The following is a 16,927-nucleotide window of genomic DNA, read 5'->3' on the forward strand; positions in this document are numbered from 1 at the left end:
TGCTGTTTGACAGATGAGTGACTTCATAACAAATTAATACAGTTCTATTGATTGTTGATGCAGTCATTTAAAGATAGTAAACATTAAGTAAATACCAGAATCATTGAGAAAGTTAATAGCATGGGGCAATTCACTTTCATCCAACTGCAACTGATTCTCTTGAACTATTTTCAACAGTCTTTGCTGATGAATTACTGGAAATTCTCTCAGAACACTCTTTCGCTCTTGTATAATCCGCTTCTCTAGCTCCATATATCCCTGGGGGATCAACTGGCCCATTACAGGTTGGCCTTTAATCTGTAACGATATTATTTGAAAATAGGTTTTTTTCTCAACAAAATCAAAACAAATTACTTGTAACTAAAACTATGCCAAAAAAGTTATAAGTAACAAAGCAAATAGTAATTTGGCATTTAAAAATAAACTTAGATAATGGTCAAACTTCACCAATATTTTCTATGATTTGAACATCGATTTTTCAGTCTATTTTCAAATCTTAAAAGTTTGGCACATGATATAAAAATATAGCCATTAGCCATTACTACTAACAGCAAAATTACTTTTTCCTTTGTGAAGCAGAATGGAGATTTAATGTCCTGGTTTCATGGAAAAAGGGCAATGTATATATACAATTAAAATACACTCATGTTTGATAAGCAATTTCCAAAGATTTATCACAAAGTCAATAGGCCCTTTCAAACTGCCATGTAAAATAGGGTTAACCGGGCAACCTCAGAGGTTGTCAAGGAACCCAGGTAAACTTACCTAGGTCACGACCACGGCCTATTTGAAAAGAAAAACAGTCGACCTGCTTATTCTGATGACATCAGCACTTGTGTCACTGGGTACCCAGCATCTGAACATCCGGCAGTACCTCCGGTGAGCACGTGACACATCATTCTCCGGGTCATCACAGGGGCAGAATCCCCTTAAATCGCCAAGTTGGTGATTTAATGGTAAGATCCCACTGCAATTTGAAAGGAGCTTCCAGCACCTTTGCCCCAGTAATCGCACCTGATTCCCAGGAGGGCTACCCAGGTGCAGTAATTTGAAAGGGGTTATTGTTATGACACACCAAACATATTTAAAGCTTTAACCACAGAGAATAGTTCACTCCATCAGATTGTGATTTCTGACAAATAAAAACTACTTTATCCAAGATTGTTATTTTTATTGGTCAGATATTCTCACAGTGATTGGCTTTTTTTTTAAAGTAACTTCTTTGTCAAATAATTCTAATGTGCCAAGAGCTGTTTTATAATAAATAAATTACCCATAAATGCTTTGGTTCACTGTGGTGGCTGAGTGGGGTAAGTTATTAAGGGCCTTAAAGTGTGTTGGACCTGTCAAGGTTGGCAACTCAACAGCATTCTGGCCCTGCAAAAGATTTTCCCAATAACTGCCAATAATGCAGGAGAACCTCTCTCTGCCCCCATCTTTGCACTGTCACCACCTCCTGCACCCCAGGCAGGACTAACACCCTGTTAGGAACATAAAACAACATGGCCCCTGTTTTGAAGAAAACAACAAACTAAAATGAATAACTCAGCTACATGCAGAGTTATATGCAGATGCCTATTCATTGTATTCTGCACATCAGGCCATTTGTTCTATGATAGGTTATATCATGTTTTACATTATATATCTTTTTTAAAAGAGATAGATTATGGGGGGGAGGGGGTGTTAGTGTAGGTCACCTCAAACAGCGAAACACTTCACATCTCATTTAAAATGCAAGAGTTTTGCTGAAAGTGAGACATGGAGGCACCAAGTGCCTTTGCAAAGGGAATAAAAACTATTTTGGAAATGCTTTGCAAATGCAACAGTCCATGCTCAGATGCTGATGAGATCTTTCGGAAACTGGGTCTGGACCCTTGCAAGAAGATCATGTGTTTTTTTTGCAAGCGCAGAGAGAGAGAGAGAGAGAGAGAGAGAGAGAGAGAGAGAGAGAAGAGAGAGAGAGAGAGAGAAGACCAAACAGGCTTTTTCTAAGAGAGAGGGAAGAGAAAGAATTCAGTTGGAGTTCTGCAGTGGCTTTTGAGTATTTAACATGACAAGCTTGGTTGAAAACCCATTTTGAAGACGGGCTGTGAGTTCTGAATTCAGCCTTGTGGTCCTTACAAGAGGAAATGGCTGGCGAGAGGGTTTCTCCTGAAAAAAAAAGGGGAACAAGAGGAGCTTTCCGGTGACCTGGAAGAAGGGGAAAACATTTGAAAACCCTGATGGGTAAGTTTCTTCGGCAAGACAATGAAGTAAATCAGTTTGTCTGTGTCCAACGAGCAACGAATCTCTCTCTCTGAAACCAACAAGAACCTTCCTGATTGGTAACCATTCAACTTTAAGCTCCACCAAGTCTGGTGAAAACTCATTAATGTTGAATTCCTTGCACAGTTATGCTAAGAATTAGAAAGGGCTTAAGTTAGGTTGTTAACAATAACAAGTTAAAGTTTAATCCTGTTTTTATGTTTAAAGAAAATTAAATAACTTTTGTTTAACCATTTGTCTTGGTGAATTTCTATGCTGTTGGGTTTTTGGGTCCTCTAGGCCCGTAACAATTCCAAATAACAGAAAGAGGGAGGTGGTAAGTCAGGAGACTGTTTGGGAAGTGGACAAAGTGTGGGGATAGGGAAGAGAACTTTGGAGGGGTTGATAGGGAAAGGGAGTCCCTGGAAAAGAAGTGCATCAAAGTGGAAAGAAACTGTTTAAACAGAAGGGAGTGGAACAGTGGAGGGGAGCAGAAAGTTTAGTGTGTATGGAAGGGAGAAAGGGGGAATGTGTGGGGTATGTGGGAGGGTGAGATAAACCAGTCTCAATAGCCTTACATTGCATAATATGCTAAGGATATGAATGACGATAACAAATTAACCTTTTCTCAATATTTCTATGTTGCACTCTTTTTCATACTTATAACTGGCTACTGAAAAAAAGTATCGTTCAGTAAATTATCCAATGCAAGGTAAGATTCAATTGGCAACTATTTAAATATATTTTTTAAATTTACACTTGTTTTTTTAAAAATCAATAATATTGTTCATCACCTTTCCCCACTCGATGAGGTCCTAGCAAATTGCTGCAGAAATTAATCTGGCAGCCACAATTACAACCTCATTGGCTTTTATTTTCTGCCTTTCCTTCTTCATCCCCCATTTCCCTCACACAGGCAGGCTGGAACCACCCTAAATACTGCACAAATGTACTTTTATTTCAAAACAGCACCTTAAATGTTTGTATTTCATGAATAATGGCTCTTCGCAACTTTGCTAAAGATTCCAATTCTTCGGTAGCCACAATATGGAAATCACGGACAGATGGAAAATCATGATGCTGAATTAATTCTGTCTTAATTCTGGATACATGGCTTTGACGATGCTTTTCATCAGTTACATCGAGGTGAGTTCCAACAAGAATTACAGGGCAAGATGGAACATGGGCCTATTGAAACATAGGAAAAAGACATTTGCAAATTTCAGTATAAAATAGTGATCAAAATTATTATTGAGGACCATTAAGAAATGCAATCATGAGTTGTATTTTATGCCTCACACAATTCTCCAGTGCACAAAGGCCAGATTCATGGCACATTGAACTCAATTCACCAGTAGATGGCAACAAAACCAAGAGTGTTTAGCCTAAACTGCCTAAAGCTGCAGGCAGCTATGCATGTGTGGTCAAAAATGGAAGTCCTAAACATGCAAATGTTTTCAGCTGTCAGATGTTACAGGGCCTAGTCTTCCTGAGATTCCTGCTGATGACCTATTATATCCTGATGATTTGATTTCAATGAGGTTTCTTGGAATCTGTATTTTGAATCAAAGAAAAAGACCAGGTATGTTTATTTTTGGTAACTATTTTGTTTTGGCTTAATATTTTAATCGTTTCCAGTTAACTTCAGAGTTGTTATTTAAAGTATATGGGTATGAATATACACTATTTTTTATATATGCTAAAATGAGGCATATATTTATCTATGTAAAAGGCTCCATTATTATGATGGAGTAGGGGTAGTTTGGGGAATTTTCTTGTAGTGGGGTGGTTGGGTGGGGGTAGTTTCATAATTGTTTTGTATGGTATCCTATTAATGATATATTATTATGGGTATTTTATATATATATTTGTATTTTATATATTATAAATAAAGTTTAAAAAAGAGTTGTTATTTAAACTGCCTAGTATTGCATAATTAAAAATTTACTTAAAGTGAAGACAATTTTAATCACTGAGCACCAATGGCATAGGGAATACTTAAAGTGGCATGTGAGTGGAAAGAAAAAGGTTGAGAACCACTGTTTTAGAAATTTAAGTGTACTTCTATCATTGTTCATGCATTAAATGTGGTTTTCAAACTGACCACCAAACTGACCACCAATCCCTATGCCAGGTGCTCTGTGATTAGTAAGGGATTGCTTAAGGTGGTATGTGAGTGGAAAGAAAAAGGTTTGAAAACCCGTTTTAATCGTACCTCATTGACTCGTTATGTGCACGGTTTCATAACTCCAAAGGAAATGGGCCAATGTCAATTTTTCTCAAGCAAAATATTTCACTAACAATTGGAGCTTGAGCAGTGATTCTCAACCTTCCCTTCCCATTCACATACCACCTTATCAATCTCTTACTAATCACAGAGCATGTGGCATAGGTATTGCTTAGGGGGCAATTTGAAATTATACCAATCCCCAACTTCAGTTAGAATTATTGAAGAATTAAGAAAAAAATTGCTGTGCATTATCAGTACGACTGGATCTACACAGTACAATGTGGATCAGGAAAATTATTCGCAAAAATATGATTATGAGCATAGAAGGAAATGTACATTTTCCACTTTCTGGATGGAAACATTATTTATTTTTGTAAATTAAAATTGGCAAGGATTGATTTATCTTCTTTTGCAAACATTACTAAATACTATGATGTACACAGTCCACCTCACATACCTTTATGTTGAAAAGCCAATGTTTGATAGCATCAATTTCACCATCTCCTTTACTCAGATCATAAACAACAAGGTACAAGGCTCGTGGAGACATAAAGTGGGGAAATGTGCTAAAAACCCCTTCTTGGCCTTTTGAAAAGATAACATTACATTATTTGCTTTTATAAAGTGTTAACCATATCTTGCTTTATGCAAAATATAATATCTTACTGCTTAGTATTACAATCATCTAAGCTCTTCTCATGTCAAATATTTTTACACAGGCTCTAATTTTTTTTGTATGAAGTTAAAAAATCAATAATAACACATTAAATAAAAATATGGATTGAAATATACTCGGCATATACTGTGGTTAGCATTTTGAAACATTTTCTATTTTCTGGACATCTCAAATATCACATTTTAAAATGCGAAAAAAATTGTTTGTTGTTTAATCTTACCTGTTCATTTTCCACTTTGAGATTATCTTTATTTTGCTTTACCACAGACCAAAACTTAACTTGCATAAGAAAAGCATTTGCATACATCAATGCATATCAAAATATTTCACTCTCAATAACAATATGTTAAACATTTGTGATACCCTGCCAAATTTTCTTCTAATAGCCAAAATGATCTGTAGAGTAAAACCCCTGTTACCTGGAATTCAAGCCACCGGCAACCTCAAGCAAAAAAACACACATGCAGAAAATAAATAGATAAAAAATATGTAAATTTAAAATTGGTGTGCCTTGCCATTAATTCTCCAATAACGCAACTCCCAATCTCAAGCAACCAAAAAAATTCACTCAGGTGCTAGATACCAGGAGTTTTATTGTATGTGATTTGTGCTATTGCCCTTTACATTTCACTAACACAAAATTGAAACAAACTGTATATTGATAAATTAAATTTACTAAATACTGCCATATTCCAGAGAAAAGACCCATATAATTTTCCCGTGTTGCAACAAAAGCTCAAATCATATTTTCAATCTTTATGAACAGACTACAATAATGATTCTATATGTAATTATTTACCCATTGCTCTAAAAATTGTTAATTTATTCCACCCATATTATCCTCTTGGCTGCCTGTTGCAGAATTGTGGAAAAGACCAATTAATAAGTTTAGCTTCCCTGACATCCACTAAACTCCAATCTTAATTTGCATTCTTAAGAGAACATGATGTGTAAAAATACAAATAAAACAGTAGCATAAAATTGAAAGTAATAAATACCAGGATCTGTGGTTCCCTCTCTGATTTGAAGAGATATTATCAACTAATTTCTTGAAAGCATCAAAAGCTTTCAGGTAGCCACTGTGCTATTAAAATGTTACTGGCTTTTCTGCAAGGTGAAAACTTAGTGCTTTCGGTGAACAGAACATCCCAGTTAAACAATATTGTGGCCACCCACATGAACCACTCTCTACAAACCATGGAACGATGTTTATATGCTTAGGTCTCTGGAGAACATCAACAATGTTCTGAAGAATTAACGAAAGGAGAAGGAAATGAAAAGAATTGACTCAGTGGAATTTCTTGTTTATTTTTATTGAATGACAACATTGTTTGACTGGTTTAATGTATCCTAGATTTTGTACTTTAAATGGACGGGGGGGGGGGGGGGAAAGTAGGGAGGGTGGGATGGGAGAAGGGAGGTGGGGGAGAGAAAATGGCAGTGTATATATTTGAAAAGGAAAAAGTATGTATCATGGTTAATGTGGTTTATGGTGTGAAAAATAAAAAATTAAAAAAAAAACAAAAAAAATGTTCTGAAGTCAAAATACTACTAAAGCACCATTGTGAGTTTGACAAAATTAGCTGCTTTGAATCCATTATTAAAGTCAATTACATTTTTAATTAACTAGTTATTTCATTATTTTGTCCTTCTCTAGTAATCTTCATGAGAAGGAAACAGTTTATACTGAAGTTTCAAAATAAAACCATATCATTTGGCCCAATATCAACCTTTTGCAGAACATAAATCTTATCCTGCATTATGAAATATGAACATTTTTCTCAATCAAATCTAGAACTTAGTTGAAGTTCAACAGTCGCATAAAATTATATTTATATGTACCAAGGTAAATTAAATGTAATCACTTCCAAAACCATTCAGTGTGAATCCTATTCCAAAATAATTTCATCCAATAGGCACCGAAAATATCTGCCTGTAAAATTCCACAATTAGGAAAGTAGGTGTGGAGTGTCCCACCGTTAAAGTAATTTGACCAATGAGTCAGAAGATTTTAGCCTGACTCCAAGACACTTCAATGTATGACAATGCTGGCTACATCATTATGTACTGACTAGACCACAATGACAACTCTTCACAATTATTTTAGGACAGATGACAGACATTTACTTCTTCCCTCTAAAGCTGAGATACCTTTAATAAATTTAAACAGAATTTCAGAAAACAATAGCTATTCCCGCTGCTGGGAAAGTGACAGGATATAACTGGATTAAGCAATATTTTCAGTCTTCATTTTTTTTTTAAAATGATGATGAATGTGAAACATTTAGGATCTTGAGCTAATAAAATTAATTGGAATAAGTGAACAAAAAAGTAAAATTCTCATCAAGGTCACTTTGAAGATTAAAAACAAATCAAGCAATTTACCTCCAAAATCCCAGACATTCAGCAAATAATCCTTTTTCTTCCCTATTTTTCCTTTTACATGAACTGACCATTCCCAAATATCAATTCCACTTATTGATTTCTCTGGTTCAGAATTGGGCTGCTTGCATTTCATCAGCTGCTGAAGTAATGTGGTTTTACCACTTCCAGAATTTCCCACTATCATAAGGTTCATTCTGTAATAAGGCACAGCTTTCTTCAGGCGCTGATGCAGAAATCTAAAACAAAAGGTTTAACATAAGAATTTTTAAATAAAGTATGAAAAAGGAAAAATGTTTGTCTATCTTGTGTACATGACAATAAACAATCTTGGGTGAAGTAATGAAATAAAATGCTTCAAATTTACATGTATGGTCAAAGAGGCTGAAATGAAAACAGTTGGGGTAACCAGGAAAAACAGGTTTTGCAAATGACCTGCAAAATTGATCTGTAGGAATTTTTAAATGTTAAACAGGTACCTAGCCCAAAATCCTGCCAGACCTGAATAGGCAGAGAGAAGTAACAAAGGAGTGGCTTTCAAGCAAGTTTGATACCACCACGCAACAAAGATTTTGCTTCCTAAACACTTTTGGGTGTATTTTATGCATTTTGGCCTGCTGGTCACGAAAATCACCTTAAAAATTTCATATCATGTGCCTTTTTTCTTTTTTAGATACAATGTATTTTTGTGATTTCCTGTCAGTTTTAAGTCTACTTCACCCAAGCAAAACAATGAAATGCAATATATAATTGAATATTTATTTTCTGAATTCATACTTGGATTTCTTCCCTGCTGATCTTGGTTTTGTCAGTGACGAACACGGTGAAATATTTTACCAGCACATTGCAAACATGCAAAAGTGATATCAGGAATCCATCAATGCTGGCCGATTATTGTTGAGGGGCATCAGATATGAGTACAAATAACTATCAAGGTCAAAACATTTTTATGTTATTTGAACTAATGCAATATGTCACCATCATTATGCGATGAAACATGCTTAATTTAATAAAAGTTAATTTAATGTTTCTCCAACTTCCAGGGTGATATGGAAAATCTGAAATTATCTTTGTGTTCATCTTTAAGTGGTCTATAATAATCCTTTTTTTTTCAGAAAGCAAACCTTTTGAAAAATATTGTTGTCCAGTGCATTCTGAGGGTTGGTTTACCTTGAGGAAGCAAGGGGTTGAGCTGCAGCGAAAAATTCTTGCATAATCTGGTATACAAAAATGCAAACAAATATATTTAAGCATCTTGGCCTTCTTTATAATCAAGAATATCTGCAGATGCTCAGGGTCTAATGCATGACATAGTGTACTGGAGAAACTTAGCAGCATCAACATTTTGGGGCCAAGCCCTGCATCAGGAGTGCCAGAAATCAGGCAGATGGTAGGAGATTTGGGGAGGAGCACAGTCTAACAGGTAAGAGAAAATTGGGGGGGGGGGGGGGTTCAAGTGGATGAGTATAAGAGAAAGAAACTGAGAATTAGATAGAGAGGGCAGTGTGCCAAGAAAGATAGCTATCTGATAGAAAGGAAGGGGTTGGGGAGCTGGAAAATGGAAACATATGGATGAGCAAAAACAACTACCATCAGGAAAGAGGTATAGGTACCACAAGACTCATACCACCAGGTTCAGGAACAATTGTCACCCCTCCACCATCAGACTCCTCATCAACAGACTCAGAGACTTATTTTAGGACTCTTACTTTCCACATTATTTATTACGGATTATTTTTTCTGTATTTGCACAGCAAGTTTGTTTACATTTCTTTCTTTGACTATATTTATTTCTTTTGTATATGCATCCTTTTCTTGAGTATAGTTTATACTACAATTAGAAATTCTGCCAGGCCCACAGAAAAAAAAGAATCACATGTGATGTCATGTATGTATGTACTCTGTCAATAAATTGAACTTGAGAGAGATCAGGGAGAGGATTAACAGAAATTGGAGAAATCAGCATCAATGCCATCTGATTCAAGACTGCCAAGATGGATTTGTAAGACTGCACCACCAATTTGCAGATGGTTTCAACATGGCAGAACATGAGGCCATGGACAGACACATCAGTGTGGCAATGCTGTGTGGAATTAAAAGTAGTTGGCCAATAAGAGGTGCTTGATGTAATAGCAGATGAAGTGAACAGTGAAAGTATTCAACAAAACAATGTCCCAGTCAGTGTTAAATTCCTCCGATGTGGAAGAGACTGTACAACGACTTTAATTCTACTGCTGCTCAAAAATAAGTAGCAGCGCTGCTGGACCTGCTGTAATGGCAGCGCTGCCTCTGATGTGGACCTGGAGAGATTGGGAAGCGGAGACACAGCACTCCCTTGCAGGGTTCTACAGCCCAGTCAGACTGCCGACAGCTCCTGACAAGATTTAAACGGCCCAATAAAGTAGCATTCGGTGTTTTATTTAGAATCTTGTGACCTCGGGGTCTGGGCCCAAGATTGCAGTGTCTGTGTTCGGCAGCAGTCTTGAGGGGTTGCAGACCCCATGGGAGCACCAGACTGGCACACGGCACCAGTTATGTTGTGAAGGGGAAGCAGAGGAAATGACACTAAGAACAGTGACAAATCAATGAAGTGTTCTGTGGCTGAAGGACACTCACAGGTGTGTTGGTGACTTGCGGGCAAGGAACCCACATGGACCTCAAGCTGCCAGCAGCCTGCAGCCAAACGACTCACACCAGATTGCAGGCCGCTGGAGACTGGCTCATTAGAACCATAGGATTTGAGAGGATGCGGAGGGCAACAAGGGTTCCAGAAGGCCCCTTGGCACTGAAGGTTCCTCATTCTGTCAGAGGCTTGCATCTGGGCTTGGATTGTCGATGGTTTGAACTGGAGTCTTGCGTGGCTGTAGATGTGTGGGAGTCATGTAGGTGAATCCAAAAATACTTGGTGATTTTGGTGGGACTCTCTTTTGCTTCCCTTTGACTATATTATGCAGACTAAAGGCAATTTCATGTAATATTACATTTCTATTTTATTACATGTCAATACATAGTATCTGATCTGGTCATTGGTGCTCCACTCTGGACCCTCTAGCATAGAGGGTGAGGTATCTGCTGGGAGCCAGATCATAGGCATTTGTCTGAAGATCCATATCACTACAGAAGGAGCAGGTATGACGGTGGAAAGCCACCTCCCAGGTGAAGTGGAGTTTCCAAATGAAAATGGAAACCACGGGGAATACCCAACAGCTGTGGTAGGGCCTAAATGATATAACCTGCTACAAAGCAAAATCTGGAGCAGTAGGAAATGCCAAAGCTTCACTCCCTGATGAACTCAATGCCTTCTACACCCAATTCAACCACAAAAACAATAAAGAATCACTACTGCGCCCCGATGTCCCCCGATGATCCTCTCCTTTCTGTATCTGACGATGACGTGCAGCTCCCTTCCAGATAGGGAATCCGAGGAAAGCTATCAGGGGAGCAGCTGTACCCAGCTGAGTTTCAAACTCTGTCCTGACCAACTTATTCACTGATATCTTTAACATCTCATTCCGGCAAGGCAAGGTCCCCATCCGTTTCAAACAGATGTCAATTGTACCAATGCCCAAGAAGAATGTGGTTAACTGCCTTAATAACTCAACCAGTGGCACTCACATCAACAGTAATGAAGTGTTTTGAAGCATATCAGGTTGTGTTTGAACAGCAACATGGATTGGTTCCAATTCGCCTATCATAGCAAATAAAGTCAATGGTGGATGCCATCTGACTGCCTCTACACAAACCCTGGAACACCTGGACAGAAAAGATGTAAACATCAAAATGTTCAACTACAGTTCAGCATTTAACACTATCACCCCCTCAAAACTGATCAGAAAACTCCAAGGCCTAGGACTCAACACCGTATAATTGGATTCTCGATTTCCTCATCTACAGACCACAAACAGTGAGGATTGGGAAGAACATCTCCTCCACAATCTCCATCAGTACCAGAGCACCACAGGGCTGCATTCTTAGCCCTCTGATCTAATCTCTACTCCACCAACAATAACCTCACACTCAATGTCACCGAAACCAAGGAGCTGATTTTTTTACTTCAGGAAAGGAAAATCATATGTGTACGATTCAGTGATTATTGGGGGATCAGGGGTGGAGAAGGTGAGCAAATTTAAGTTTTTGGGGTCATCATCTTGGAGGATCTTTCCCGGACCCGATGCCATAGTGAAAAAAGCACATCAAAGCCTCTACTTCCTCAGAAATTTGTGGAGGTTTTGTATGATATCACTAGCAAATTTCTACAGATGTGTTGTGGAAAACGTGATGTATAGGGACACCAATATCCCTGAGCGTAAAGCACTCCAAAAGGTAGTGGACACAGCACAGGCAAAACCTTTCTCACCATCGAGAACATCCACGGGGAATGCTGCGGTTGGAGCAATCATCAAGGATCCAGAGCACCCAGCACAAGCTCTGTTCTCGCTGCCGCCATCAGGAAAGAGGTCTAGGTGCCACAAGACTTGCACCACTAGGTTCAGGAACAGCTGCTACCCCTCCACCATCAGACTCCTCAACAACAAACTCATTTAAGGAATCTTACTATGCATATTTTTTTTCCTCCTCTCGATTGCACAGGCAGTTGTTTACATTAGTTTATTTGTTTACATGTGCACATTGTGTCCAGATTTTTTTGCACTTCCAATAAAGGTTAATTCTGCCTGGCTCACAGAAAAAAAAGAATCGCAGGGTTGCATGTGATGTCATGTATGTACTCTGACAATAAATCTGAAATAAATGAAACCCCCTATTTCTTTTTTTGTAAGATTTGAGCAGTAACTCACTTCCTGAAAACACAAAGATTGCCTACAGTACTTACCGCTTGCCTCCACTGAAAATGGAAATATGTTGTTTGGAGTCAGTTTTCACAAATTTGCTCCCCTGATAACTTTAAACTGACCACTGTAGATAATTAGGTAAGTCAGTCAGTCAATGGAACTCACTTGCAAGCAATTCAGACATTTTTAAATTCTAGATGCAAAGAATTTTTAATTGACCATATCTGCACAAAAATATTTATAATCCGCAGAATTTAGAGAAAATTGTGACATTTTAAGTGAAATAAAGTTAGTCACCTGATAATATCTTTCGTTTTGCATCCAACATGTTTTAAATCCAAATCCAGGAACAATCCATGCAACTCAAACTCCCATAACTTTTGCAGCTTTCCCATTTCATTTGGCAAGGATCTCAAGTCAGAGTTATGACCCACAAGTAAAGAGGTCATGTTTTTTAGCAGGCCAATCTGAGGAGGTAACTGAAAACAACATTAACATTTCAGATTTCCACCACTAACAGCACTTTGTTTTTGTATTATAGGCTTAAAGAACTTACATTTCTCATACATTTATCAACTAGTCATTTTCTTAGTTTCAAATACAAAAATAACTACTTTATGAAATTGAGTATTTTACCTCCTTCAACTTGTTATTATTAAAATTCAGTTTTTCAACTCTTGACCATTTGTTTACTCCTTCACTGAGATCCAAAGCACTGATTTGATTATGGGCAAATATGAGCTCCCTTAGACTTGACGACTCCCAATGAACTGGCCGAGGAAGCTTTGATATTTTATTGTGACTAAGGTTTACACTCCTTAAGCTGGAGAGAAAAATTGAAAATATATTAAATCTTTAGTTGAAAATTGTTAAAAGTGATTAGTTTGTAAAATGTGAGCAATTCTTCAATACACAGAATTTAATGTGCTTTTATTTCCAATGCCAAATTTTTCAACAGGTTGAGCAGCTTCAACATGATATACTAGTGCAATTTTAGAGTTTACAAATACTATTCCAACTGCACTGTTGGAATGATAAAATAGATAATGAAGTGAATAATTGTAAAATAAATGGACAGACATCAACATGGAATAAGAGTATACTATACAATTTTGAGGTACTGAAGCAAGATCAATTCCTTCACTTACACCATTGGAACAGGGGAAAATGTCTTTTCGTTTAACTGATTTGATCATTTGAATAAGATAAAATTGTACAATTTTTTTTGTGGTGGTTGGTACTTCATGTTCTTAATCAAATAGTGTTTTAAATGATATTTGGCATTAAACTTTCTTTTAGTTGAACCAAGAGTGCAGCTGCTGGGTTTACTGTCATGTAATGTATGGTAAATACCAACCAAATAGAACATTACCCACCAAATTTACTGTTTCAGCAGTTTCACAGCTAATGTATCATAATCCATCAACATACATCACTTGACCTGCATGCATCTACATACAACAGGGAACTTTATGCACACCTGAAATTTCTGACAAGTTAATATCAATTCAAAAACTTGCATCTTGATTTAGGTAGCCCTAGGCAAGTTTTGGGTTTGGGGATAAAATTAAGACAATGAAGTGGGATGGGATAAGGTCCAATTAGAGGAGAAAGAAGTCATACCTATACAAATGCACGAGGGAAAGATTAAATGGACACTTAAAAGTGTACCTGGTATACAAATCAACGGGAGATTAAAAAAAAAGTTCTGTCCTATAGTAAGAATGTGGTTCACTTTCCAACTCTAAACTGAAATCCTTGGATTTTCTCAATTTCTAAAAATCTATCAATCCCAGAATTGAATATATGGCAGAACTGAGCCTTACAGCCTTGAATTCCAAAGATACACTACCATCCAAGTGAAGAAATCTCACGATGAACCATATGTTCCACACACTGCAACCGGGCTTGGGGGGGGGGGGGTGGGAGGGGCAGCATCAATTCAAGATTTGCCCAATCTAGTTCATTAAAAGTTTATACATTTCTAAACTGCATTGGGTACAGGCCTAGCTTAATCCCTTCTCATATGACAAGCCAGATATCAATTTGGTCGAAATTTGCTGTCTTCCTCTCAGGTAGAGTCACCGGACCTGTACATAACATCAGATGAGCAGTCACCAGAGCTCTAAATCAGTTAGTTTTCAAACTGCCCCCTGAACTCACATTCCACCTTAAGCAATCCTAATGCCATAGGTGCTCTATGATTAATCAGGGATTGTTTAAGGTGGTATGTGAGTAGAAAGAAAATTTGAAAACCACTGTTTTAATCATACCTAATTGAGTCGTTCTTGCACGGTTTCATAACTCCAAAGGAAATGGGCCAATGACAATTTTTCTCAAGCAAAATACTTCAATAACAATTAGGTCTACAGCAGTAGTCCTTAACCTTACCTTCCCACTCACATGCCATTGACAATGCTCAATAATTTTTTTAAATATTTTATTTAATCAACATATATGAGATCAAATAATTGAGAATAATATACCAAATTACAATAGAATTCTAAGAAATATATGCTGAAACTATATATAGAAAAAAACTTTAACTAAAAACTAAGCTAAAAACTAAGATTTCAAAAAAAACTAAAACCCCTCCCACCCTCCCCACCAACTCAATTATATAATTATTTTCCCATGTGCCACATTAGGATTTTCTAAAGAAATTCCAGCTTTTTCTCTACTATTGATGTCAGTCTAAATATACAGTACAACTCCAATCCGAAATCGGATTCTCTGAAATCTTCAGTTATCGAAATTTTTTATAAAAAAACGAGCTTATCCAAAACAAATCAGAAATCATCATTTATCCAAACTTTTTTTGGAGCTAAACTGACTGGGTACGTCGGGCTGCCAGCAGCAGGATCAGGAACCTCGGGCTCCCTGGTGGTTGCCAGCAATTTTTGGTGAAAATTAAACATTATTTTAATGCGTAAAAAGTCTTCCCTTGTTGTTGTTTAAACACTGTTACAAGTGATTTGCTGTTGCTACTGGGCTGTTTTTAAAAAACATGACTAATTCTTCAATGTTACAAGCCCAGAGGACCCCAAAACCCAGCAGCAATAGATATTCACCAAGACAAATGGTTAAACAAAAGTTGCTTTTATCTTTAAACATGAAAATAGAATAAAAATTTAACTTATCTCTATTGACTTACTAAACCTAATTTAACCCACTTCTAATTCTAAGCGCACGTGTTTGTAATGTGTGTGTGTGTGTGTGTGTGTAAGTTCAGAAAAGTTGTTAGATTCACAATCCAATCTCAGTTCTCATTCCTCCAAGTTCACTGGTTGCAGGCAATTCTTATACTGTACACAGAATTTAACATTTATAAAGTTCACCAGGTTTTGATGCTTGAAAGGTAAATGGTTACTGCTCAAGAAGGTTCTTGTCAGTTTTCAGAGAGAGATTGTTGTTCCAGGACATCCACAACTGATGGAAGTCAGCCACTTAAGTGTCTTGCTGACAAAACGCCCCCTTCAGGGTTCTCCAGATGATAACCTTTTTCTTTCAGGTCACCACAGAGCTCCTTTTTGTTTCTCTTATTCCAAGTGAAACGTCCTCTCCTGCTGCATGAACCACAAGGGCTTTGACCAGGCCATCTTACAAATTGGGGCATTCCACAAGCTTGAGTTTGCCCTGTTCCAGACCCAGCTGCTATCTGCAACACTGCAGAACACGTGTGTGTGTGTGTGTGTGTGTGTGTGTGTGTGTGTGTGTGTGTGTGTGTGTGTGTGTGTGTGTGTGTGTGTGTGTGTGTGTGTGTGTGTGTGTGTGTGGTGTGTGTGTGTGTGTGTGTCCCTCTGAGAGAAAGCCTGTTTGACTCTGCTTGCAAAAAACCACATGACTCTCTTATAACAGCAAGCTCTCTCTTCCAGACATAGCAGCTCCAACATGCTCTTTCATCTGTTGCCTTCTGTAAACAACAATCCATTAGTGAAGTCTCGAGCACTCTTCAAAGCTCTTACAAAAGCTCTGGAGCCTATATCTCTCTCATGGGGCAGAGCTCCAGTATTTAAAATAAGATCTGTTTTAAAGTGTTTGTATGTAACTTACTCTAACAAACCTTTCCCAATTTATCTCCCAAAAACATATCTATATACTCTATACACTCTGTATACTCTATCACACCAAAAAAACAATCCAAAATAGGCCTGGTCCTGACCATTTCAGATAACCAGAGTTGTACTGTATCTGTGTGATTTCTCTCTCATTTCCTCCTTTTAAAAAAATTCACTTAAATTTGCTATCTTTCCATCTGTGGGAATCATTCAATTTGTAATTTTGAAAGATGTTAACCTGAGGATGCATTATTTCCAATAACCAAATAAAAACACAATACTCAGCTGATCAAACAGTGTACTTTATGTAGCAAAGATACATAGCCAATATTTCAGGTTGGAGACCTTGATGAAGGGACCAAGCCCAAAATGTTGGTTATGCATCTTTATCTTTGCTACATAAAGTACACTGTTTGACTGAGTTTCTCCATCACTGTGTTTTATTTCCAATAACCACCTCCTTCAAAAGTCTAGGGTGGAAGCCATCACATCCTCGGCTATTATTGTATTAATTTAAGCAACACAACTTTTAAAAACTAATATTTTT

General features: G+C 37.4%; 1 protein-coding gene across 4 annotated transcripts in view; it reads right to left on the minus strand.

The window, feature by feature from the left end:
- lrrk2 (leucine-rich repeat kinase 2) overlaps positions 1 to 16,927 on the minus strand; it is a 145,414-nt gene that overhangs the window by 50,258 nt on the left and 78,229 nt on the right. For 3 of the 4 annotated variants that reach the window (XM_069910021.1, XM_069910024.1, XM_069910025.1), the window contains 7 exons: positions 12,959 to 13,145; positions 12,620 to 12,801; positions 8,657 to 8,749; positions 7,536 to 7,771; positions 4,932 to 5,059; positions 3,217 to 3,432; positions 96 to 297 (listed from right to left, as the gene is read on the minus strand). In XM_069910021.1, coding sequence (XP_069766122.1) covers positions 96 to 297; positions 3,217 to 3,432; positions 4,932 to 5,059; positions 7,536 to 7,771; positions 8,657 to 8,749; positions 12,620 to 12,801; positions 12,959 to 13,145 — 1,244 coding nt within the window. The remainder of the gene's footprint in view (positions 1 to 95; positions 298 to 3,216; positions 3,433 to 4,931; positions 5,060 to 7,535; positions 7,772 to 8,656; positions 8,750 to 12,619; positions 12,802 to 12,958; positions 13,146 to 16,927) is intronic. The other variant, XM_069910023.1, reaches the window with a different exon arrangement.

Source organism: Narcine bancroftii, chromosome 13 (assembly GCF_036971445.1).
Source record: "Narcine bancroftii isolate sNarBan1 chromosome 13, sNarBan1.hap1, whole genome shotgun sequence".
In the NCBI taxonomy this organism is placed as follows: domain Eukaryota; kingdom Metazoa; phylum Chordata; class Chondrichthyes; order Torpediniformes; family Narcinidae; genus Narcine; species Narcine bancroftii.